The 26,727-nt window shown below is 44.8% G+C and overlaps 1 protein-coding gene across 2 annotated transcripts; it reads left to right on the top strand.

Moving 5' to 3' along the window:
- The first annotated feature begins 9,999 nt into the window (after nt 1-9,999).
- ENO1 (enolase 1) lies at nt 10,000-26,476 on the top strand. 2 transcript variants are annotated; one of them, XM_007538148.3, is made up of 12 exons: nt 10,000-10,159; nt 12,464-12,557; nt 15,487-15,582; nt 16,913-16,971; nt 19,748-19,817; nt 20,212-20,345; nt 20,627-20,849; nt 22,743-22,940; nt 23,589-23,790; nt 24,026-24,134; nt 24,916-24,974; nt 26,048-26,476. In XM_007538148.3, the coding sequence occupies exons 2-12, from the start codon at nt 12,473-12,475 to the stop codon at nt 26,115-26,117; spliced, it is 1,305 nt and encodes a 434-aa protein (XP_007538210.2). In that variant the 5' UTR covers nt 10,000-10,159; nt 12,464-12,472; the 3' UTR covers nt 26,118-26,476. The 2 variants fall into 2 exon arrangements, with proteins under 2 accessions (XP_007538210.2, XP_060057401.1); XM_060201418.1 differs by lacking the exon at nt 16,913-16,971 and adding an exon at nt 16,560-16,618.
- The last annotated feature ends 251 nt before the right edge of the window (nt 26,477-26,727 follow it).

Raw genomic sequence — 26,727 nt, 5'->3', positions numbered from 1 at the left:
TTGCTGTCTTAGGGTTCAAGAAGAAAATAAATAGTTATTGTTATAATCACATTGTTTGGTAATTGGGTTAACTTTGAAAAATCCCTTTGTTAGCATTTGCTGTATAATACCCAACATCACCATAATTTATGTCCTTTGACATTATTTGTATATAGTTGTGCCACTGGTTGCTTCTGTTCTCCCTGGTCTAGGCTTTTGAGAGAGTCAACATATCAAAGACTCAGCCTATGTATTAAAAAGACTCAGTCTGTGCTTTAAAAAGTTTGAGACATACAATCAATTTTCCCTTCTCATATTAACTAAATAGTGATTTATATGACTATAAATTAATAGAAGTGTACATAAACATCATTCCCACCCCCAAAAAACTGTGTCCCATCCCACCCACCCACGGCCTGCCACCCCAGGAAGCCGAATATCCACCCTCACCCTCAACCCAGGATTTGTACTTTGGTGCCCTACTCCAGATTTAGTCAAATCCTGCTTTTAGTTTCCCTTTCTGTTCTTTCTCAATGTCTGTTGATGAGTGGGTATCATCCCATACTCATCTTCATCTTTCTGACTTAGCTCACTTAACATAATTCCTTCTAGCTCCATCCAAGATGGGTCAGAGAAGGTGGGTTCATTGTTCTTAATAGCTGCATATCCAGGATTTCTTTCTTCTCCATCAGTTTTCTCCTAAATTCCTCCCACAAAGAAATACAGGTGGTGGGGGTCAGGCAGTGGCACACCAGATTAAAGCGCAAGGATGCAAGCAAGGATCCGGGTTCCAGCCCCAGCTCCCCACCTGCGGGGGCAGGGGGAGGCAAGGGTTGCTTCACAAGCAGTGAAGCATGTCTGCAGTTGTCTAACTTTCTGTCCCACTCTATCTACCCTCCCCTCTCAATTCCTCTCTGTCCTATCAAAAATAATTTTTTTTTTTAATTTTGAAAAAGGCTGCCAGAACAGTGGATTTGTAGTGCTGGCACTGAGCCCCAGAGACTGGAGAAGAAAGAAAGAAAGAAAGAAAGAAAGAAAGAAAGAAAGAAAGAAAGAAAGAAAGAAAGAAAGAAAAAAAGGAAGGAAGATGGTGACTCACCCAGTACCGTGCACACATTACCATGTGCAAGGACCAGGGCTCAAGTCCCCAATCCCCACCTATAGAAAGGAAGCTCATGGGCAGTAGAGCAATGCTGCAGGTGTCTCTCCTGCTTGTCTTCCTCTTCTTCTCTTTCTCCCTTTCTCTGTCTCTCATCCTCTGTCAAGGAAGGAAGGAAAAAGGAATGGAAAAGAGAGGAAAGAAGAGAGAAGTGGAGAGGAAAAAAGATAGGAGAGAATAGGAGAAGAAAAGGGAGGGAAGAGGGGAGGGGAGGGGAGAAGGGAGGGGAAAGGAGGGGAAGAGGGGAGGGGAGAAGGGAGGGGAGGAGAGGAGAGGAGAGGAGAGGAGAGGAGAGGAGAGGAGAGGAGAGGAGAGGAGAGGAGAGGAGAGGAGAGGAGAGGAAATTGCCACCAGGAGCAGTGGAGTTATGCAGGCACCAAGTCCCAGCAATAACCCTGGTGGCAAAGAGAAAAAGGAAAGAGAGAAGGAAGGAAGGAAGGAAGGAAGGAAGGAAGGAAGGAAGGAAGGAAGGAAGGGAGGAAGGGAGGAAGGAAGGGAGGGAGGAAGGAAGGAGTAGCCAGCTCCTTCCAAAAGAGAATGTAGAGTACTTTTCTACCTCTAGCTACTCCCTGAGAATTCCAACCATGGGTGTTTGCCCACCAGCAGAAGTAAGGAACTGATTCTCCCTCAGTCTCCAAAAGGAACCAACTTCACTAATACCTGAATTTTAGACAAAAACAACAGAAGTTAGAGCAAGTTGCTCCTCTACTTAAAACCCATTATAACATGTTCTCACTTATGGTGAAACCCACAGGCCTTTGCTTATCCACAATTATTTGCCAGATTTGCCTTTCACATTGTGTCCTATATGCTCCCTAGCCCTCAGTTCTAGTGAACCTGCCTCTCAATTTCTCTTGACAGCCCAAGTTCCCTCTGAGAGGAGAACTGACCCCAATGACTTCTCTCTCTGCTCAAACTCACACTCTGAAACATTAACATATATATTCATGTACTTCTTTTTTCTTCTTCTTTTTTTTTTTTTTTTTTTTGCCTCTAGAGTTACTGCTGGGACTCGGTGCCTGCACTACGAATCCACTGCTCCTGGACATCATTTTTCCAATTGTTGTTGCCCTTGTTGTTACTGTTATTGTTCCATTGCTGCTGTTGCTGTTGGATAGGATTTCTCTAGAAATCGAGGGAGGAGGGGAAGACAGAGTGGGGGAGAGAAAGGTAGACTGCAGACCTGCAGACCTGCTTCACTGCCCATGAAGTAATCAGCCCTGCAGATAGGGAGCTGGGAGCTCAAACAGAGATTCTTTGCTGGTCCTCACACTTCGCGCCATTAGAGCTTAACCCACCGCGCTACCGCCTGGCCCCTTTTTTTAAATTAAATATTTTATCTTAATGAGAGAGAATAAAAAGGATACAAAGAAAGAAGGATAATTATGCAAAGAGACTGTCATGCCTGAGGCTTCAAAGTCCCAAGTTCAATCCCCCACTCCACCATAATGCAGAGCTGAGCAGTGTTCTTGTAAAAATAAAATAAAATAAGAAAAAGATAATGTTCTAATCAGAAAAAGAAGGATGAGAAGATAGAGAGACCTGTCACTGCTCAGGTCTGGCTTATGGTGATAGTAGAACCTCTGGTATGAAAGCCTAGTGCATAAACCACTGTGCTATCTCCCCAGCCTATACATACTTCTTACTATTTTCCCTTTCTCCCTTACTATGAATTATACAAAATATATATTTTGGTCATTCAGGTGGGCAAACTATGTTTCATACAAATGTGGCCATCAACCATATAGTTCCTGGTTCACAGCTCCCCAAACCTTTGAAATATCCTGTAAATATTCAGAGTGATAAAAAGTACCTCTTGTTATGTTAATGAAGTGACTTTGGGTAATGTATCTAAGAGGAAGCTGGTTACCTGGTGAGCCAACCATGTGATTAGCAGGATGGAACTTTCAGCCCCAGTCCCAGATGATCTACTGGGCAAAGCTCTGAAGCCAGGCCACATCAGTACCTTTGGTGCTGAGCTTTGACCCAAAAGGCTGTGTTCAGGAGGTAAATGTCTGTCAGGTCCCAAAAGCCCTTCCTAAGGACCTTGTGTGTACACCCTTTTAGAAACTTCTCAGAAAGGGAGAGCTTTTGGCCTGACCAGCTCTAATGAGCTGCAAATGCCTGACCTCATTCCCCTCAGAAAGGAACAAGCCTTCAGTTTGACCTCAGCCCCTGAAGAGATCCACTCAAACCAAGCATAAATCTACCCAGTTTTGCATTTCTTTTCTGATCAAGAATATCCCAGGAGACTCGGACAAATACTATACAGCAATCAGATTCAGTTTATCATTTTCCTCATCAGTTGGAACCAAATAAAGCAAAGAAAGAAAGGAGAAAAAAAAAAAAGATTAGGCAAGTCACCCTTGCAGGTGGCTCAGGACCTCACCTCAAGAAATTTGTTCTCTTGTCAAGTGTTTGAAAAGAAGAATCAGGAAGAATGTCTTCCTTTTTACTTAGGAAATGCCAGAAAATGCCACCAGGAGTGTGGGATTGGGGACATTTTGTTAATTGGAACGCTAATGGCAATACAATGTGGTGGCTTCTTTGCCTCTACCAAACTGTTTTCTCCTTCCAGCTATAACTGTGCTCCAGAGAGAATACAGTATCTAACAGATGAGAAGGATTACTGAGTCATGTTTCTCAAATCCCAAGCTGCTACAGTTACATTCTTTGTATCCTTATAGTCCTAGGAAAATATGCAAATTAAAAATGGGTTCTTTAGATTCAGTGTTGTGACATTTCTTCCAAAGCCCAGGAAGAGGTCAACTTCACCTTGGATGAGTAAACTGCCCAGTATTGGGGGAGAGGGGTGTATTGCCTGCTGCCTGCTTTGTTCCCCAGCACCACCATTCTCTGGCTGCACATAACTCAGTCAGGCTGTCTGTGCTTTGAGAGGGGGAGGTGACCACAGGGATTCATTCATGTACTTGTGGACAGAATTAAATGAGCTGTGCCTGGCTGTCAATAAAACCTTAGCAACACTGTGCATCGTGATAGGCAATAGAGAATTTTCTAGTTATCTGGCAGTTCATGTGAAGCCTCTGTGGAATTATTACTCTCAGTGAGTCACAAGGGGCTTTTCTCTCTAGAGCTAGCTCATGCACTGCTATGTTTTCTGGCTCCTATTTCCTTCACAATGACAGTTATCTTGCAATGTGCCATCCCAGATGCTACATCTCTGCCTCTAGGAATGCTTCCAACACAAATGACTGACAGGAGACCTAGATTGCCATCAATCAGGGTTTAATAAAGGTTTCACAGCAACCCTGCTAGTGATAATCTTAAAGAGGGTAGAAAGAGAGATATAAAGAAAACCATGCAGGGGTGTACCCCGCTGCTATTTTTATTTTTATTTATAAAAAGGCAACACTGGAAGTCGGGCTGTAGCGCAGTGGGTTAAGCGCAGGTGGCGCAAAGCACAAGGACTGGCATAAGGATCCCGGTTCGAACCCCGGCTCCCCACCTGCAGGGGAGTCGCTTCACAGGCGGTGAAGCAGGTCTGCAGGTGTCTATCTTTCTCTCCTCCTCTCTGTCTTACCCTCCCTCTCTCCATTTCTCTCTGTCCTATCCAACAACGACAACAACAATAAAACAATAAGGGCAACAAAAGGGAATAAATAAATAAAATAAATATTTAAAAAAAATTTAAAAAAAGGGAACACTGACAAAAAACATAGGATAAGAGGGGGACAACTCCACACAATTCCTACCACCAGAACTCCATATCCCATCCCCTCCACTGATAGTTTTCCTATTCTTTATCCCTCTGGGAATATGGACCCAGGGTCATTATGGGGTGCAGAAGGTGGAAGGTCTGGCTTCTGTAATTGCTTCCCCATTGAACATGGGCATGATCCATACTCGAAGACTGTCTCTCTCTTTCCCTAGTGGGGCGGGGCCCTGAGGAAATGGCTCCAGGACACATTGGTGGGGTTGTCTGCTCAGGGAAGTCTGTTTGACATCATGCTAGCATCTGGAATCTGGTGGATGAAAAAAAGAGTCAACAAACTGTTGACTAATCATGAACCTAAAGGCTGGAATAGTTCAGATGAAGAGTTGGGGGTCTCCGTTTTGTAGATAGTTAGTAGTCTTATTTTAGGTATATTCCAAAGGGCCCGTGACTATACTAGCTTTTTTGTTTTTCTGAGCCTGACATCTGATATGCAGGTGGATCCAAGTTATTATCTGGGGGAAATGATGTCATAACTGGAAAAAGGACCAGAAAGCTGGATCAGGGAAGAGAGTAGCTCCCAAATATGGGCAAGGTGTATGAATATTGTTGACTGCAAACCCCATTGATTTGATGTGATCTGGGACCCATATTTGGAGCCTATGTGACCTCTGCATGCCTGTAGGTCTGAGCTCACATTCTGTGGTCATGAGTAGGTACATTCCAAGCTTTCCCAGTTTCATAATCCATCTTCAAGTGGAAGATAGAGTCATGTTGTCCAGCCTCCCTTAAGAGGATGAAACATTCTCTGCCGTTGTTGAGCCAAGCCTGCAGCAATTTAAAGATACCAATGCCTCCAAATTTCCTTTCTAGCTCTAAGCAGTGATGCCTAAACTTCTAAGAACCTCCTGAAGCTCTTAAAGTCCAGGCTAGCTCCAGAGTTTGACACTGAGTTTGTACTTAGATCAGAGATAAAGGAGTTGAAGGCATTGAGGACTGGGGAAGAGCTATTTGACACCAAGATGGAGACTTTCTTCAGATGCCCATTTGAACCAATTTTCTTCTTACTGGCCTAGAATCCCCCTAATCCTCCCATTGCTCTCCCCTACCCCTTTCATTAATTTACTGGGGAGTTCTGCTTCCTGAGTGTGTGGTCCTTGCTTGACCAATTCCCTAATCCTCCCTCCTCTTCCTCTTGCTCTTCCTCTTCTTCTTCCTTCTGTAACTCCTTATTCATGGTGTGGTCCAATATAGCCTACACACTCATTTTCCCTCCATGCTCACCAGTAAGGCAAGAACTTATTTTTAATGTGCCACTATAACAAAAACATTCAATAAGCATAGTATCATGATAGTTGAATGTTAGTAACAAGGGCAAAGGAAAAGGAACATCTTTCCCTTCTTTCCTTCTAGGTTGTTTGGCAGGCAAGTCCAATAGCTACAATGACATAACACTGATTAATAGGAGGAAAAAAAATAACTTTTCCATGGATGGAGAGGGAATAAAGACCCAAAAACATTCAGGCAATTGAGAAGAGTAAGTAATGCATATGTTAATTTCTCAATGAAAGGGGAAAATGAGGATTTAGGTAATTGCCATCCTGCTAAAAGAGAAAGGACAGGGGGTTCTGTGACTTTAAAGGTGATGAAAGATTTCACAGATCAAACGTTTGCCAAATCAAATAGAGACTCCTTAGCTAAATTCTTTTAGGTAGTAAAGGAAGAGCTTTAAAAAAAATTTTTCCTGAGTCTCTAGGAAAATTAGGTTAGGTTGGTTGCCTGCCTACAACTCAAAATAACCCACATGACTAAATAGCATATTTGGAAGTAATTCAGTCTAATTCTTCTCACAAAGAAAATGCCCCGACACAAGACTACAAGCAAGTAAATGGGAGCCCCATAACTTGCTAACAAAAATCAAGGAGGTGTTGAAATTGGGACTGTATAGGCAGTATGTGGATTTCAAAAAAGATATAAGGGAATCTCTGATAATTATTAACATTTGAGTTACAATTTGAGGGTATTTGCTGGCTCAAAAGTTTTACTGTGGCCTCCAAGAATCTTGCAAAAGCAGCTGTCTGAGCTCACATTCTGCATTTGACTTCCTGGTTCTGGCCAGAGATCAGATATAATAGTCACGTCTAACTATCTTGATCTCTGTAATCACCTTAATATAAAACAGAAGAAACTTTTGGATCCCTTTCAAGGTCCTCACCTTAAAACTTCTCCAAAAATCAGAGCTGTGAGTGATTTCCATAGAGTTTGGAAGGTTTTGGAAATGAATGCTGGCAGTTGATTTAGTTGCTGAGTCATAGTGCTGGGATCTTGGTAGTGAGCAGTCAGAATAGTCTGCTGATGAAATCACAAACTGCTTGCAAAATTCATATAGTTCTTTTGTGAAATATTTTACAATTTCCTTATTTTTTATTTTGTTGTTGTTCTTGTTTGTTTTGCAAACAAACAGTTTGCAGTTTACAGTTCTTGCTTCTTAGTCTATGGACATAAATACTGTTATCAATAGCCCAGGTTTTTTTTCTTTTTGAATTTTTTTAAATTTCTTTATTGGGGAATTAATGTTTTACATTCAACAGTAAATACAATAGTTTGTACATGCATAACATTCCCCGGTTTCCCATATAACAATACAGCCCCCACCAGGTCCTCTGTCATCTTTCTTGGACCTGTATTCTCTCTACCCACCCACCCCAGAGTCTTTTACTTTGGTGCAATACACCAATTCCATTTCAGGTTCTTTTTTTTTAATATTTATTTATTTATTTTCCCTTTGTTTTTGCCCTTGTTGTTTTATTGTTGTAGTCATTATTGTTGTTGTTATTGATGCCTTCGTTGTTGGATAGGACAGAGAGAAATGGAGAGAGGAGGGGGAGACAGGGAGAGAGAAAGAGACACCTGCAGACCTGCTTCACCGCTTGTGAAGCGACTCCCCTGCAGGTGGGGAGCCCGGGGCTTGAACCGAGACCCTTATGCCGGTCCTTGTGCTTTGCGCCACCTGCGCTTAACCACTGCGCTACCGCCCGACTCCCCCATTTCAGGTTCTACTTGTGTTTTCTGATCTTGTTTTTCAACTTCTGCCTAAGAGTGAAATCATCCCATACTCATCCTTCTGTTTCTGACTTATTTCACTTAACATGAATTTTTCAAGGAATAGCCCAGTTTTGAAGCAATAAGTAACACAGAACAAACGAATTCCTTGGCCAAAGAAAAAGAAAGTGAGTTTATGCTCTGAAAAATCCTTTTCACAGAGGTTGATGAGGAACAAAGAAATTATAAAGACAGAAACTACTCTCCACCATGCTAGGTTAAAGAATAATGGAGGTGGTAATTTATAAGCTAATCTTTCAACAAAAAGGGAAAGTGGGGATTGAGGTAACTGCTGTGTGAGAGTTGTGCCCTATGTTCACTGTTTAAATTTCTTTAAGACTTGGATATTGTGCTGCCTGTGCATCCAGATTGGAGTCTAGTCCCCACCACATTGAAGGAAGCATTTGTGCTGTGATTTTTCACGCTCTTACCTTACCTCTCTTCATGTCTCTACCTAAAAATTAATTAAATAAAATCAGCTAACCTTTTTTATTTATTTATTTATTTATTAGATAGAGGCAGATAAATTGATAGGAAAGGGGAGAGATGAAGAGAGACACTTGCAGCGGCTGCTTTCCCCCTGCAGGTGGAGAGTGGGGAGTTGAACTCTGTCCTTGCTATTTTAACATGTGCGCTAAACCAGGTGTAAAACTCCCTACTCCCCCAATTGAAAACTGAAGACTTGAGAGTCCTACTACAACACAGCAGGTATAAATGCACATGGTGTGAAGCAAGGATACCAGTTTGAGCCCCCAGCTCCCCACACACAAGGGGGGGTCGCTTCACAAGCCTTAAAGCAGGTCTGCAGATGTCTACCTTTCTCTGTCTTCCCCTCCTCTCTCTCTGTCCTATCCAACAATGACAACATCAATAACAACAATATTAACTACAACAATAAAACAAAGGCAACAAAAGGGAAAAAACAAAACAAAAAAAAAGAAATACATGTTGGAATCTCTATGCAAAACAACGTGGGAAATATGGACATGGGTGACACTGATATAACTAGCAAGATTTACAGGCCAAGGAGAATGCTGGGGAAATCCAAACTGAATTGTAACAGGAAAAAAAAAAGTGATTGTCTCAACCCTCTTTTTGAAAGGGAAGGAAGATGTGCAGAACTAAGTAGTATCAGTTCTTTCATACACACACACACACACACACACACACACACACACACACAATCAGTGCACCTATCCCTTCTTGTTCTTTTGCCAGATTACATGTGGAAAAAAACCTGTTTTGAACTCTGGGAATGCCAATCCTAAATCACTGCAGGTGTGGTTCACTGGGCTCCAAGTAGATCTGATCTACTTAGGTAAAGGGAAAACTATCAAGTCTTTCAAGATGCAACACTAAAAAGAGCTGGTGAATAAGTAAACCAAGCCCGGAAAGGGAAAAAGGATGACTCGCGGAAAGCCCTCCCAGAGGCTCCGCAGTAATGACATCCCAGGGCCCGGTGCTCGAGTCCAAGCCACCCACAAGGACGAGCCCGCCGGGTCACCCAGGCTGGAGGCCGGGCCGAGGCTCAGCACGCAGACGCGTGGTCGCTGGTGGCCTCCGCACGCGGCTCTGCGGTTCCAGCGCGCCCGTCGCCCGCCTGCGATCTCGGTCCGGGTGCGCCGGCCGCCAACGTCTCCAGACCTACCGGGTCTTCCGCACCAGGCGGCGGGGGGGGCGACGGGGGGGCGGGGCGGGCCGCGGAGGTCGTCACCAAGGTCGTGGGCCCGGACGTGCGGCGCCTGAGCGACGCCGAGTACGTGCCGGACTCGGAGTACGTGACTGAGGCCGGAGCGCTCATGCCGGCACCACCCCGCCCCTATCCCGGACCCCAGAGTCAAGGGCCCCGCTCCGCCAGAAGCCCCAGCTGGGAGCGGGAACTTAGGGCCACAGAAGCGGGGGCTCCTCTCCACCCCCTTACGGTTTGGAACGGGGGTCGGCACCCGCCTTTGAGTACCCGGGTCCCCCCGCTCTCCCCAGGTTGACGCCCCGCTCTCCGGGCCGCGCCCCGCCCATCCCCGAAGAGAGGGCCCGAGTGACAGCGCGCCAGGCCAATGGAGGGGCAGGGTGGCCGGAGGGGCGGGCTCCCCGGTGGGCGGGGTCTCGAGTTGGGAGGAAGTTGCGGCCAGCAGCAGGGAGAGAAGCTCGGGGTCACCGCAGCAGGCACACCTCTTAGCTAAACGCTCGTTCTCGCTGTCTGCAGCACCCTCTGCTTCCTTCGTGGGCAACGACATCCAGCGGCTGGGGTAAGCGCTCGGGAAAAAGCTACCGAGAAGGTGCACCTAGCCGGCGGTGTGGGGACCTCTACTTTTTGGGGGCTTCGGCGGGGTCGTGGGAGGGGCGGATGGGCACGTGCTGGAGCCCCGCTGCCCGAGGCTAGAGTGGGCCGTAGGTGTCAGTGTGCTGATCGCCAGGGGAGTCCCAGTTACGAGGCCGCTTAACTACTAGGGGGTCAGGAATCGAGCACACCCCAGGCCGCTGATGGGAGCGGAGACTGGAAGGTTTGGGGGAGAAAGACCTACCCCCGTGCTTACGACGGGTAGGCCTCTCCTAAAATGGAGGAAGGAGCAGGGAAATGAGAGATGCCAGGAAGCTGCAGTACTCCCTTCCCTCCACCAGTAGCCCTCTCTTCCCGGGTGACCAGCCCTGTTGCTGCTCGGGATAGGCCGTGATTGATAGGAACTGGAAAGGTACCTTGTTCTGGCCGACTCCGCAGCAGAGCCGCGGTGTCTTTGGGAAGCCCTTGAGCCGACCTGCCCCCAGCTCCCCTCGGCCGCCCCCACCCTCCATGTGCAGCTGTGTGGTCTTCGTCTGGGCGGTGTGGTTTGGAGGTTGACTTGCCTCCGGGCTCACCCGGGCCCTAACTGCCCGGTCCACCTCCGTTGCCCTTGGTCTGGGATTCATTCTGAGTATATAAAAAGCTTCCACTAAGACGCTTAGTGAGACCAGACTTACCCCAATCTGTGCCCCTTGGACGTTAATAACCTCAGGCAAGATAGATATAGTGAAATAAGTTAATTGCTCTATGTCACTAAAATGGGAGAAAAAGTATGTTGGGGTACTGTAATAAAGATGTTTAAAGGTGCATTCTAAGTCTGTAAAGTGAGTAGTGGCCTTGGTGTAGGGGAAATTGCCAGAACACAGCACCATTGTGTGCTACACGTGGTGCTGGGGATGTGACCGGAAACTCCATGCTGGTTGAGCCCTTCTTTTCCTAACTTAGGAATTTTAAAGTAAAAATTGCTTAAGCAAATCTGCATTTTTGCAAGATAGAAGATAAAAACTACATACCTTTTTATTGAATAAAACCCCATTGTTGCATAGACAACAGAGCCAGAAAAGTGAGTTCAGTATCTAATTCTGGAACTTAGATGTCTCTTGCTGCTTCAGAATATTCCAGAGACTATATTGGAAGGACGCCCAGCCAGATTATGATTTCTGAACACTAATTTAGTTCCTCAATTCTACAAATTCAAATAGTTTTCACGCTGCGGCTGGGGGAGATAAGTTTTTTTTGAGAACATGCTATTTGCTTATAGCTTTTTCTCCCTTTCTGTCTTTCTTTCTTTAAGATGTTTTCAAAGAAAGTTTTTACCCTTAATGTATTCTGGTGTTAAACAGTAGTATCATTCCTTTATATGTCAATAATATTTCATAATTAAGGTTTTTTCCCATAATTAGTTTTTGTAGTGGGATAAACTGCTCTTTTAAAGACACTGGTTAGGTGTCATTGGTGTGTCCTTTGTTGGTAAAAAGCCAAGTACTGTGAGGTTTGAAAGGCCCAGATACTGGCAGTGATTGTGTGCTCAGTCCTGGCCTCCAATCTCAATGCTTTTATTTTTTTTTTCCCTTTTGTTGCCCTTGTTGTTTTGTATTGTTGTAGTTATCGTTGTTGTTGGATAGGACAGAGAGAAATGGGGAGAGAACGACGCCCGCAGACATGCTTCACAGGCTTCACCGCCTGTGAAGCAACTCTGCAGCCGGGGGACTGGATCCTTGACACCACATGCACTTAAAACCCTCTGCACTGCTGCCAATCTTTTTAGTAGATAATCTTTTCTCTCCCAATTGAACATCTTACTGCTACATCAAGATTAACTTGATGAATTGGTCCAGAACTTGTAGCCCAAGCCAGATCTTTCCCTCACCACTGGCCATTTTCAGATGCTTTTATCTGTGACCTTCATGTCACCTTGTTCACTACCTGCTTTGGTGCCAATCCTCATGGTTAACCAATGACCATAAACAGTTTCATGCGTCTTCCTCAACCAGTCTGCGTATCAGCAACACATCTTCCCATAGGATTTGATTCCTTTAGGTGCATCCATTTGAGGACCTTTTTCCACCCTGGAAATTTAAAGCTTTACCAGGCAGGCCCAGCCTTTTTAAAGGAGTAATTTGCCCCATCTTTCCACTCCAGCCAGCTTCCTACATTCACTATTTGGTCTGATGCCAGTTCCTTCTGGTTCAAGATTCTTCAGAATACCTTGGGTGAATAAGCCAAGGCTGCATTGTGTTATATGAAAAACTTGAACTATGCTTTTCCACAGACATTCATCATGTCTATTCTCAAGATTCATGCCAGAGAGATCTTTGACTCCAGGGGGAACCCCACTGTGGAGGTTGATCTCTACACCAACAAAGGTAAGTGCCCTGCCATTAGGGTTCCTGTCATTCCTTTTCTGCCACACTCCATTTTAAACCAAATGATAGAGCCATAGGCAAGAAAAAGTCTGGTTGAACCTTGGTGGTGGAAATGTGTGGAATTATAAGGCACTATTAAGTCACTAAAAAAGAATATGAAAAATTAAAAATACCTAAATGGGGAAAAAGAAGAGGTCTGTGATTGATTGTAAAGGTTTTTCTTTCATATCTGCACATGTTAGCAAGTTCCTCATAGAGGGGGAAGCTGTGAATTCCTTGTCTTGCTGCTCTTGGTAATTGAAACAGCATGGATATGCACCTAGGTCAATAAGATGATACCATGCCTCTACAAGGGCTGAACACTTGTTAGCTTCACCACTTGACCTGACCAAATAAGCTTATCTAGTTTGTGATAGGGTGATTCTTTCTCCCATGAAACTAGTCTGGAGAGTGCAGTATTAAGTGTAAATCTAGCACTCTGATAAGTTTCGAGAAATCACTGTCTTACTTTGATTCAAAACTACAGTGGGACTGTTTTTTGTCCTTGGAATATTTCAGAAGTCCATGTTTGACTTATGAGTCCTCCTAGAGATTTTGCCCATTTGAACAAAAATCATAGGGGCTTTGAAGGGCTCTGCCCCTTTATTTCTAAGAAAATCCAGAGATTTTTTTTTTTTTCTAAGATGCTCGTAGCTCTTAAAACAGTTAACTGTTTTCTAAATGGATGGATGGATGAAGCTGGGTAAAGTAAGGCAGAATCAGCCAGTGTTCTGGGCATGGAAACCTTCCTGTTAGAGCTGAGTCACTGCTATGAATCACAGGCTGCCTGTACCATCTCGAGCCCCACCCTTCCCACCTACCCTGAGGAAAAGAAGTCTCCTTGAGCATGCACATCATTCAGTGGGTATAAATGGGCAAAAGTCCCCATTTGTAACCTGTGTACTGCTCTGGGTGTGGCACCCTTTCTCAGGGGGACTCTTCTGAGCATGTGCTTTGTGGTAAGAAGGGCTTGTTCAGTCAGCAGTGGAACTTTCCACTAGGAGGCTAGTAAGACTTTAAACAAACAAGAATATATACTCAAGACACTAGAATACTAGAAGGAGAATTTCTACTGAAACACTTTTAAAGTAATTAAAACTAATATGTGTTATAACTTAAGAGAATGGAACTTTCTTGTATTTTTATCCTTTTTGAAAACATAAAGTTGTGGATTTGTTAAGTCTCTTGTCTCACTATTTTTCATAGAAGTTATTTTTAAAGTAATTCTCTTGGAATTACTTTACACGGAGTCCCAGTATATGCATAGCCACTACCAACCAGATGAAGAAACTGACTATAACCTGCACTGACACCCTTGTCCCCAAGTCTGTGGTTTATAGGAGGGTCTCTCTTAACTTTCATCACTCAGATTTGTTTCTTGCTACCCACACATGATCACTGCAGTGATACAGGCATAGTAACATATCATCTGATTGAAGTGCTGATTTTTTTTTTCTCTCTTGTTCACTCATTTTCACACACCTAGGTGGAGATGGAGGGGAACAGACTTCCTATACTCTCCAACTCCCCTAAATTTTCATGCCCTGGGTATTCACATCTTCATAGTACCTTTCTTGAGACTGCCCTCTTCCAAGATTTCCCATTGTTATGCTTCACAGTATGTGTTGATTCAGTGAGATGGCTATTTTGTGTTTATCTTGTGGCTCCATACTTAAGTCATTACATTTTTGAGCTTCATACGTTAGCCATTGTCATCCCTTTTTTCATCTGTCTTGTTCTCTGGTTATCTCATTAGAGAGCACTTGCTCCTCCCCACGGTACTTAAAACCATCTAAACTGAAGCAAGTGGAACAGTAGAGTTCCCCCCTCAAGCCCAGTGTCAGTGCTGCTACAGGCAACTTAGCTACAGTGCTGTAGAACTGGGCTGTAAAATAGCTAGATGTTTTCATTGACTGTATGTTGAAATATGTAATTTGGGGATACATTTAGCTGTATAAGATTAATTTTCCATTTTCACTATTTTATTTTCATGGTAGCTGCTAGAAAATTTTAAGTGGTTCACACTAAATTGTTGGGCATTGCTGCTGGGGGTGAGCCACAGCCTAACAGCTGGGTCCCCCACTGGGACCTTGGTAGAGATTCAGGCTTTATTTAACAAGATCCCCAGGTGATCTGTTTAAGAAGCACAGCTAGGAGGTGGCTCAGCAGGTGGAATGAGAAACAGGCCAGAACACCACACCAACAGCAGAGCTAGGGATCTCACTTTCGCAAGTCATGCATCTTAACACACTTGAACAACCACTTCCCTACCATAGCCTTTCTTTTTACTGTTATGTTAATGACATGCATGCACTATACAACTGAGCCACCTCTCCAGTCCAGTGTGTGTGTTTTGTTTTTTCTGGTTGGGGAAAAAAGGGAGAAGACAAAGCACTTCGCCATCCATGTAGTCCCACTCACCTTTTGTTTTTGTTAGTCTCACATGTTGCTGGGAATTAAGACTAGGGCCTCACATCTGCAAGGCAGGTACTCTATAGCTGAGCCACCTCCCTGCCCCTTAGCTTTCTCTTTTAGACTAGAAAAACTCATCAGCTTTGCTGTCTGGTCTGTGTGGCAGAATCACAAGAATGTGAAAGGCAGGAAGACCACATGGTGTGACTAGCTAGATAGGCAGAAATAACTTGTCTACTGATAAGTGACATCTCTAAGCAGGGCGAGGGTCTGGACAAAGGCTGGAGGTAGTTTTTTTTTTCACTTTGTTTTCATTTATTTTTTACCAAAGCTCTTAACATGGTGCCAGGAATTGAACCTGAGTTTCCTGGTGCCTCAGGCATGAGAGTCTTCTGTAAACCATTCTGCTGTTTCCTCTGACACAGTACTGTACTTTTTAATCATCACTGATCTTTTTCCTCTTTCCTTCAACATCTAGGTCTCTTTAGAGCTGCTGTGCCCAGTGGTGCCTCGACTGGCATCTATGAGGCACTTGAGCTTCGGGACAATGACAAGACCCGCTATATGGGGAAAGGTAAGGGTGGGGCCCAATTGATCTCTGCAGAGTCCACCTATTCCTGGACTATTACAGCCTCACTCCACTCTGCCTTGTGTTTGAGGATGGCTGTTTGCTCATTTGGCACTCAGTGCTGATTGTGAGAAGCCAAGCTGCAAATGTCTATGATTCCCACATCTATAAGCTCAGGGGAAAGAGTCTTATTTCTATTAGTATTTGTCTCTAGTCTATGGGAAACTCTTGGGTAAGCCAGGAAGCCTGAGGCTAGAGGACATGTTAACTAACAGTAAGGAAAAACTTGACCATCTTCCTGGGAGGGCTCTTTGGGGTCTAGTCTCCAGAGAAAAGTGTCAGAAAAAGAGTGTCTTGCTACTATCTCACATGAGAGTAGCTAGCCCCTATGGTTTGATCTTTCTGCTAGTGGTTCACAGATAAGTCCCTGTTGGGCTTAGTGCAGATTGACTTCCTAGTATGTTTTACAGAATTTACCTTCCATCAGAAAAATCTCTGTGACTTAAGTTACAGGGAAGCAGAGAAAGCTAGACCACACATTCTCAGCAAGGGCGTTGTCACTCTGGAGCCCAGGGAGGGGGACCAAAGACCTTTACAGTATCACTATGCTCCTACAAAGAGCCACAGTACATACAGCATTTTAACTGGGATGGGAAAGTATATGTTCAGGGATAAAGTCTAAAGAACTGCAGGGGTGGCGGGGCATCATGTGATGAGGTTGAGAGACACTGGGCCAGAGTTGCAGTGGTTCAGCTGCAGGGGGCAGTGTTCTCAGTCTTAAAGAACTGTATGCTTCCCCACCTTTCAGTGCCTGACAGCTGCTTATCTAAAGTAGAACAGTAAGCACCCACTTATAAGGATGGACTCTTGATCCTTATAGTGTTTTCCTACCTTCTGTTTTCTTTTTCTCTCTATGTATCCTTCCCAGCCTGTTTTCTTCTCAGTCTTTCTTTTTTCCTTCTCTGCCAATCTCTGCTGGTCAGGTGTCTCCAGGCCTGTTAAGTATATTAATGAGTTCCTGGCGCCAGCCTTGTGCACTCAGGTAATAAAATACATGGGTGTCCTTAAGTTTCTGCAGCTGATTTTGCCAGTGCATGATCTGGCCAACTAACCTCACTTCAGACCTTCTGAGGCTGCTCTGTGTGACTTAACCCTGGGGTCCTGGGTTTGAGCACTCAGACTGGGCCAGAAAATCCTTCAGTTTTGGGGTGGTGGGAGTGGGTGATGGGGTTTGATAGAGGTCCACTGCAGGTCTTTAGTAGGCTTTCCAGCACCACTGCTTAAGCATGCCTGGTTCTCCTTCGTGTTAGTAACTTGATATGATTGTTCCTTCTAGGTGTCTCACAGGCTGTTGAGCACATCAATAACACTATTGCGCCTGCCCTGGTTAGCAAGGTAGGATTGCCCTCCTGGTAACTAATGTTCATTAATGCCATTAGTGTGCCTTCCTGGCCACAGACTTTGGTGTTCATAGACAGGCTTATTCTGAGAGCTGCGGGAACCATTCAGAGTTGCTGTTCTGCATGAGAAAATAACACTGCTTTTTCTAACTCATCCTCTGCTCGTGTGTCCACATCTAATAGCACACAGAGGAATGGGAGATGCCTCAGAGCATGTTGTTACAATACAAGTCTTATCAAACCTGGGGTCTCATAAACAAAAGGAATGTGTTTTACCACTGAGCACTTGGCTCAGCTGTCCTCCAACTCACCTGACCTTGGGAAAGTAAGGGTCTGACTTTTATAGCAGACTCTGGTGGTTTAGATACAATATTGAGAGTGACTATTTTTTCCCCTCTAGGTTTGTTGCTGGGACTATACTGCAAATCAACTGCTCCTAGAGACCGTTTTTTCCCATTTTGTTGTTGTTATTACTGTTGATGGATAGGACAAAGAGAAATCAAGGGGGGAGAGAAAGATAGACACCCACAAACTTGCTTCACCACTTGTGAAGTGACCCCCCTGCAGGTGGGGAGCGGGGGCTTGAACCAGGATCCATGAACTGTGGAATTATTTGCTGTTTCTACTATTTGCCAGTAGGGCTTTTCACCTGTGCTGTCCCACCATCCCAGTATACTTCCCTGATACTGACACCAACCCCCAATGAAGGATTGGAGGGAGGACATAGACAACCATGGTACCACAACTTGTAAAACTTTTGCTTTGGGGGGATGGGTGATAGCACAGCAGGTTAAGCACACATAATGCAAAGCGCAAGGACTGGTATAAGGATCCCAGTTTGAGCCCCTGGCCCCCCACCTGCAGGGGGGGTGCTTCATAAGTAGTAGAGCAGGTCTGCAGGTTTCTTTCCCTTCCCCTCTCCCCCCCCCCATTTCTCTCTTTCCTATATAATAACAAGGGCAACACAATGGAAAAAAATATCCTCCGGAAGCAGTGGATTCATAGTGCAGACTGAGCACTGAGCCCTAGCAATAACCCTGGAGGCAAAAAAAAAAAAAAGCCTTTTACATAGTGTCCTTGTGTAGTGACTAAGGGCTCAAAGCCCTGTCCTCACACATAGTAAAGTGTGCACTCTTAACAAGTAAACAGGCTTTCCCAGCCCCCTAACAATTTATTTTTAATCCAGTGTCAGCTCATGAACCCAGCATATTCCCAGTACCACTGAACCATTTCCATATATATATAAAGTTTTATTTGCTTATTCTTTGTGAGAGATGGAGACCCATGGGACATGCAAGTCCTTTGTTCTACCTGCTAAGCCATTTTACTGACTATAACTACTGTCTTAACAGATCTAGGGACTCAGCAGCCTGACTATTCAGCAATTTTTTTTTCCCCTAAATGTCTCCCTTTAGCCCCTCTGTTCATAATTTCTATCTAAAGATGCTTTCTCATGGACTTGTTTTTTTCCCCAGGATGCTTATTTGGGTCTGGCATTTATAGCAGTATCTATGTAATTGGTCCCCAGACAAAGTTTCTTACCATATCTCTGGCAGCACACATCCTTTGCTCAGGTCTCCTGAACCTTCCACACATGCCTTTCTTAGTGCCCTGACCTGGCATGCCTAACAGTGAGCAGGACTTTCTTGTTCTTTTTTTTCCTGAGGTCTATCACTAGAACCTAGGAGTTAGTTCAACCAGTTAAAGCACCAGTTTGCATGCCTGAGACTGGATGTAGGTTACACATTTTTGTGTTTTCATTTTTATAAAAAACACTTTGTAAAAGACACATTGTTCTAATTCTACAACAGAATTTTGAAAATAGTACCAGCTTGTGTTTCAGAATTATTTTAAGCCAGTTTTAGTACTTAATTTTTTGTCTGGTTTTGGTACCAGAGATAGAACCCAGGACCTTATGCATTCAAACCATGGGTCCTACCACTGAGCCCCACCCCCTGCTCAGTTTTATTTACTTTATAGTATCACCATAAATATTCATCATTTTGTTGAGTGTCCCTAGAAGTCCTGTCTCCATCAGAAGGTGAAGCTTGTCTTCACCATTGTTAGCCCAGAGGACTGCAACTTCATTTGCCTAGGGAGAGCTTGGCTTGTTGGAATGCACATTGACTTCTCTGACTTAGTGCCCAGTCACACTTCTGTGTGGTGACACCTAACTTAGCATATCCCCAGCATTTTCTTTTATCCAACATCACAAGGACTGTATGGGGTTTGCTTCTCTGTTGACTCCCCTATGTGTGGTGAAGACAAAAAGTATTTTGTCTCAGGGACTGGGCAGTAGCGCAGTGGGTTAAGCACACATGGTCCAAAGCGCAAGGACTGATCTGGGTTTGAGGCCCACCCGCCACCTGCAGGGGGTTCGCTTCACAGGTGGTGAAGCAGTTCTGCAGGTGTCTTACTTATCTTTCTCCCCTCCCCTGTTTTCCCCATCTCTCTCAATTTCTCTGTCCTATTTAACAACAGCAGTAGCTATAACAAAGGCAACAAAATTGGGGGGGGGGCTCTAGGCACAATGGATTCGTAGTTGAGGCACCGAGCCCCAGCAATAACCCTGGAGGCAAAAGTATTTTGTCTCCTTTTTTCTCTTAATCCTACCCACCCCCTTTTTTTTTTCTTCCTAAAACACAAATGTGTAAACAAGACTGGTTGACTGGACCATTGCAAAGTTTCATGAATTTCATGGCAGGGGTACAAAGGTCATGCAAATAGATTGGTGCCACCCGCTGTAAGCAACTTCCCCTTTTCCCTTGTAGAAGCTGAATGTTGTGGAGCAGGAGAAGATTGACAAGCTGATGATAGAGATGGATGGGACAGAGAATAAATGTGAGTGGCCTGAAATCTTTGCTTGGGTTAGGGGGTGATTGTAGCAAGTTTTACGTGGCCATCTACAGTCTCTTTATTTCTTGCCTCTCCTGACTAAATGCTGTCGTTTAACATCAGATACATAACCGGGTGACAGAGGCCTTTAAAGGGATGTGGAAAAGACTTATCCTTTATAACATAAATAAAATTGTCAGGATTTCACCTTGGAGGGAAGGGCAATTGTTTGAATTCGTGTGGAATGTGTTTGTCTTTCTGGTTTGAGTTTGGCGAGTAGAGCTTAGGAGAAGGTTCAGGGTATAGTCCCAGGTGTGGCACCTGCAGGCCAGAATGCCTGCTGAAGAAAGGCCATTGAGTAAGAAATAACTTGATTTGTCTCTTTTCTGTCCCACTCTAGCTAAATTTGGGGCAAATGCCATTTTGGGTGTGTCCCTGGCAGTCTGCAAGGCCGGTGCTGTTGAGAAGGGAGTGCCCCTGTATCGCCACATCGCTGATTTGGCTGGCAACCCTGAAGTCATTCTTCCAGTTCCCGTGAGTGGTTGTTTTGAGCTCCACATGTAAGGAGCTGCCTTCTGTGAATGAGACCTCCCATATCTTAACCTTGTTGAAATGTCACTCCCAGCATAGCTCTAGGGAATCTCAGCTGCAAACATCTCCACTTGCTAAGAGTATAAGTTGGCAGCCTGATCTTCCGAAGTTGTGTGACATACTGTATTGATGAGACAGATTCAGTGAGCCATGCCATTGGATGGGCGAATTCTCCATGGGATTCTCTTGGCCTACTATTTTACTCCTCCCCCCATCTCTCCTAGGCTTTCAATGTTATCAACGGAGGCTCTCATGCTGGCAACAAGTTGGCCATGCAGGAGTTTATGATCCTCCCTGCTGGGGCAGCAAACTTCAAGGAAGCCATGCGCATTGGAGCAGAGGTTTACCACAACCTGAAGAATGTCATCAAGGAGAAATATGGAAAGGATGCCACCAACGTGGGGGATGAAGGTGGATTTGCTCCCAACATCCTGGAAAATAAAGAAGGTAAAGGCTTGAAGGAGGGGCAGGGTGGTAGTGTATCTAGTTGAGTGCATATACTACAATGCAGAAGGACCTGGGTTCAAACCCCCAATCCCTAGCTACAGGGGGAAAGCTTTATTAGTGCTGTAGGTATCACTCTCTCTTCCTCTCTATCTCCCCCTTCCCTCTCAATTTCTGACTGTCTCTAATAAATAATTTTTTATTTATTTTTTTTTATCAGAGCACTGCTCACCTCTGGTTTATGGTGGTACAGGGGTGCACCTGGGACTTTGGAGCCTTAGGCATGAGAGTCATAAAGGTTTTTTTGTTTTGTTTTGTTTTGTTTTGTTTTAAAGGCTTGGAAGAATCCTTGAGTTCTATAGCCACGCATTCTACCATTTGGGAATCCCAAATTTTCCCACTTGTTCAGAAACCAAAATGCAAAAAAGTGACGATTGGAAAGGAAAGTGGGACTTCCTTTATTTTTCCCTTTCCAAGTTACATGAATCTGACTTGTTCATCTCAGGCATCATACAGGAATGATTTCACCACTCCTGGGTGCTTTTTCATTCTGATAAAAAGGCAGAGGGAGAGAGAAAGATACCATGATATCAGAGCTTCCCCTAGTGCCTTGGCACCTCCCATATGGTACCAAGCATACATCTTCGGCTGTGTGTCCCCTGCCTTGTGAGCAATCTCTGGCCCTGTTTTGACATCTAAATGATTCAGTGCTTGGCTTGAGGATACTAGAAGAGATATACAGAGAATTCCTTCTCCTGTTCTTTTCTCCACCTTGAACTGGTAGTGGCATTTGACATCTCTGTTCAGAGAGAGAAATGCTTGTTGAGATAGTGATCAATAACCATTAATTAAAACAGCAATATTAATTTAACCAGGACAGTGTGTACATCTATTTGTTGTGCTTTGAGTCCTTAGGCACAAAACTAAATGTTACAGTCGAGTGGAGAATACAGTCTTCTAACAAGATTCAATGTGAAGTGTTTAATAAATAGTTGGAATGGGGCTGAACGTATTTTGCTCTCTTCAAGTATAACCAGTGACTGAATATATCCACCCTGTTTTTCAAGTTAAAATAACTAATATCCAGCCACTTTTCACCTGTTGAGAAATCAGCCTCTTCAACAGCCTGGAAGGTAGCTCAATGGGTAGTGCCAAATGCAGGCATGGGAAGTTAAATTCCTGGCACTACATGACCACTTATGCCAGAGTGATGCTATAGTTCTCTCTTTATGTATGTATATACTTATATATATATATATATATATTCCTCATAGTCTAACTGCACAGGTTGGGGAACTCTATCCTGAAGCAGAGACTAAGCATTTCCCTCCAGACTAATGTGAGGCCCTCAGCCCAGCCTGGGCAGCCAAGGTTGGATCCCAGCCTCAGCTCTATTTAAAGCTAATTTCAGCTGGTCATGGTAACTGTATATTGCCAGCACACAGCTGTTCCTGGGTGCCAAATTTGGGAGAATTTATTAGTTGGAAAACAACTTAGAGTGAAGGATGAATTCCCTAGGCCATAGAATTAACTCACTGGATAGGGTATGTGGCCTAGATTTGAGCCCCAGCACCATACTAGAATACCATAACACTGGAGGAAGCACACTGTGAATAAGAAGGGGAAAGGTCAGCCTAGGGCTTGGGGGAAGAGGGAAGGTTAGCATGATTATGCAAATGACTTTCATGTCTAAGAACTCTGAGATTCAGTCCTCCTCACCACTGTAAGCAAGAAAGCCTAGAAGTGTGACACCACAAACATGAGATCCCAGCATGGAGCTAAGGTCATGCAACATTTCCTTACTGTGGTCCCAGAACAATTCGTGCTCCAAAGCTGGGGGGGGGGGGCTGGGGGTAGCTGTGAAGGTGAAAGTTAATCTCCCTAGTTTCCCAACAGCCCTGGAGCTGCTGAAAAATGCCATCGCAAAGGCTGGCTACGCCGACAAGGTTGTCATCGGCATGGATGTGGCTGCTTCTGAGTTCTTCCGGTCGGGAAAGTATGACCTGGACTTCAAGTCACCCGATGATCCCAGCAGGTACATCTCAGCCAGTGAGCTGGGCAACCTGTACAAGTCTTTCATCAGTGACTACCCAGGTGAGTGCTGCAGGCTCTGCCCCCCTGTTCCAGCTGATGTGTGAGTGAGGGCACAGCAAGCATGGAGGCGCATGTGGGGGTGGTCTGCATGGTCAGGGGCCCAGTTCAGATACATAGGTGTGGAGGTCTCACCATCACAGCCACCTTCTGAGCAGATGCAGCCTTGGCCTCATACAAACGAGTAGAGAGCCCTGAAAACAGTAACTATTCACGGGTGCATGCTCATAGGCTTGCTGTAAACAGGGCACTTTGTAGGGTCTGAGTATAATATCTGTCCCTTTGGCCACTAGGTTTTGTTTGTTTGTTTTGTTTTTTGTTTTTTGCATTTTAATTCTGCTTAGCATGGAACCAAGACAGAATGAGATCCTCGCTCAGAGCCCTCAACTCTGTTGTTATTCCCTGTAGCACTAAGCCCAAGTCACCATACAAATGAGAACCCCCTTAGTAATTAGGGGTTTCAGGTTCAGTGACTTGTCATAAGAGTAGGTAAGTTTCTGGGACAGAACATCTTCATGAAAGTAGTACTGTGTATAGTGGGAGGGGAGCTGCCAGATGAACAGCAGCAAGGGAAAGAGGGAAACGAGGCCTGCAGTTGTCCAGTAGGCAGCAGGAGTGTGTTCTGAGATCCACTCTTCTTTCTTTCCTCAGTGGTGTCTATTGAAGATCCCTTCGACCAGGATGACTGGGAAGCTTGGCGGGACTTCACTGCCACTGCAGGCATCCAGGTGGTAGGGGATGACCTCACAGTGACCAACCCAAAGCGGATTGCCAAGGCTGTAGAAGAGAAGTCCTGCAACTGCCTGCTGCTGAAAGTGAACCAGATTGGCTCTGTGACTGAATCTCTGCAGGCGTGAGTGTCCCCTGGGGAATAGCTTCTAGGACTCATTTTCACTGGGAACTTAGGCATTCTGGAATGTGATGGTTTTAATTTTGACTCAAGCACCACCAAAGAGCTGAGTGTTTCACAGAGACTAATCACTACTTTAACCCTTCTGGGTCTCTTGCTGGGGCTTAAGCTAAGTAATGGTTCTGGAGGGCTAGAAGGGATGTTATATGGGGAAGTGGAGTCATGTCCTTTCTTTTAGGTGCAAACTGGCCCAGTCCAATGGGTGGGGCGTCATGGTATCTCATCGCTCTGGGGAGACTGAGGACACCTTCATTGCCGACCTGGTGGTGGGGCTCTGCACTGGGCAGGTAAGGAGTTCCCTAGAACAAAGATCCTCCTCCTCTCAGACATGCTAAATACAGAAGAAAGGTGAGGATGGAATGGGTTCCCAAGGTTCTTTTTATTCCCTGCTTCCTAAGGTCAGATCATCCATAAAAAACCACCAATGGGAGTCAGGTGGTAGCGCAGCGGGTTAAGCACACGTGGCGCAAGGACTAGCAGAAGGATCCCGGTTTGAGCCCCCGGCTTCCCACCTGCAGGGAAGTCACTTCACAGGCGGTGAAGCAGGTCTGCAGGTGTCAGTCTTTCTCTCCCCCTCTGTCTTCCCCTCCTCTCTCCATTTCTCTCTGTCCTATCTAACAATGACGACGTCAATAACAATGATAAAAAGACAAGGGAGACAAAAGGGAAAATAAATAAAATAAAAACCATCACACTACCATTCAGAAGAACCCAGATTCAAGTCCTCATCCTCAGTTGTAGGGGGAAAGCTTCACAAGCAGCTTCAAAAGTATCTCTATCAGTTGGAAGAAAAAAGGGGGGAGGAAAAAAGAGTATCTCTCAGCTGAAGAAGTCAGTAGGGTACATGCATACATGAACCCTGAGTTCAGTCCCCAACACTACATTTAAAAATGCAAAGAAACATCATAAATGGTAGGGCCATGCTTTGTGGCACACCCTACCCCCATTTCTTTCTCATGCACACACTTTAAAAATTGTCTCCATCTTAGTGCTCTCCTATTGCCCAAAATGCCCATAAAGATTCATTCCACTACAATCAACATGACCTTTCCTTTTTTCTCCTTCCAGATCAAGACTGGCGCACCTTGCCGATCTGAGCGCTTGGCCAAGTACAATCAGATCCTCAGGTAAAGAAGGGGTCTGCATGTGGGGATAGGGGTTGTTCAGATTGAGGAGAGATCTAGTACCCCGACCTGATCTTTGTGATAGTGTAGCCATCTTCTGGTAGAGGAGGGCAACAGGCTCCCCTTAGGACAAATATTTTAGTATCCAAGATTGGTAGTAAATAACTAGTATCTAGTGCAGTTCTAGATACTACACTGCATCCACCTCCTAGATTGAGATTGTTCTTTCTTTAAAAAAAAAAAGCTAGGGAGGTGACATACCAGGTAGAAACATGCATGAGGACCCAGGTTCAATTCCTGGCACCACATATAATGAAGATGTCTATGTCTGTCTGTCTTTCATTTGTTGGATAGACACAAGAGAAATTGAGAAGGCAGGTGGAGACAGAGAGGGAGAGACTCTTATAAATCTCTTTAAATCAGTATTCCAATGGCTCGGTGAATAAAGCATAAATAATACCTCTTATTTTTATTATTTCCCCTTTTTATTGTCCTTGTTTTTTATTGTTGTTATAGTTATTGTTGTTGATGATGTCGTTGTTGTTAGACAGGACAGAAAAAAATGGAGGAGGGGGGAGAGAAAGACACCTGCAGACCTACTTCACCTGTGAACCCCTGCAGGTGGGGAGCCAGGGGCTTCACCGCTTGTGAAGCGACTCCCCTGCAGGTGGGGAGCCAGGGTCTCAAACCAGAATCCTTATGCTTTGCGTCACATGCACTTAACTTGCTGTGCTACTGCCCAACTCTCTTTACTTCTAGAATAATAAATATTAATTTTCCAAGAAATAACAATTATACCTTTTCTTTGTCCACTGGAAATACTGGGGAAAGGGTCACAGCAGGTGGACAGCTTTCTAATGTGGTTTTCATTGCATGAAAACTGAGGGCTCCCAAGAGCTCAGAAAAGCACTACTTTAGAGGATTTTAGAGAAACAAGAGAGAGCTGGGGCCTTGACTTTCAGAGCTGGTGGGTCAAATATCTAACCACAGCCTAGTAGGAAAAACTGGTACATAGAGATTTGACTTGTTACTCTCTCTCTCTCTTCTCTCCCCGTCCCCTTCTTTTGCTTCCCAAGGATTGAAGAGGAACTGGGCAGCAAGGCTAAGTTTGCCGGCAGGAACTTCAGAAACCCCCTTGCCAAGTAAGCTCAGGGCCAGCAGGCCCCAAGCTCCTCAGACACTCGTCAGCTTTTTAGACCTCTGCTCCTGATGTCAATGGGCAGCTCAAGGCCCTCAGCCAATCCTGCCAGGAACCTCTGCCCTCCGATCCCTGTGTTTTCACTGCTTCCTTAGAACTTCAGCAGAAGCCAAGCTTGACCACCTGGACCCTTTGGAAATCCAACTGTAATCATGTGGTTGACCCAAATCATTGTTTCTCTCCCTTGACTTCCCACCAAGTGTCTGGAGCCACATACCTCCATATTGTGATCTCCAAGGTGTCCACAGACAAGATCCCCAGTGATGGTGTGTGCAAAATAAAAAAACCTCAGTGACCTGTAGGAAAACTGTGTGTATTTTATAAAAATCATCTGAATGTCCACAGGGCTTTGTGACTTAGAGGCATTGTGTCGTGATTAAAAGGGATGTTGGCATAAACCCTTGGTAAGGGCAGTTAGGCAGTGGCCAGACATGTCAACAGCAATCAAGTCAGAGCCAGAAGACTATGTGTGCGCCACTGACTGGTGCCCCACATTTTACTGTGTAATACTCAAAAGCCTCACGTAGTGGCTGTGCAACTAAAACACTGAAAGAACGA

This window comes from Erinaceus europaeus, chromosome 11 (genome assembly GCF_950295315.1).
Source record: "Erinaceus europaeus chromosome 11, mEriEur2.1, whole genome shotgun sequence".
NCBI classification, from domain to species: domain Eukaryota; kingdom Metazoa; phylum Chordata; class Mammalia; order Eulipotyphla; family Erinaceidae; genus Erinaceus; species Erinaceus europaeus.
Note: the sequence above shows the minus strand (reverse complement) of the source record. Positions and strands in the feature narration are given on the sequence as shown.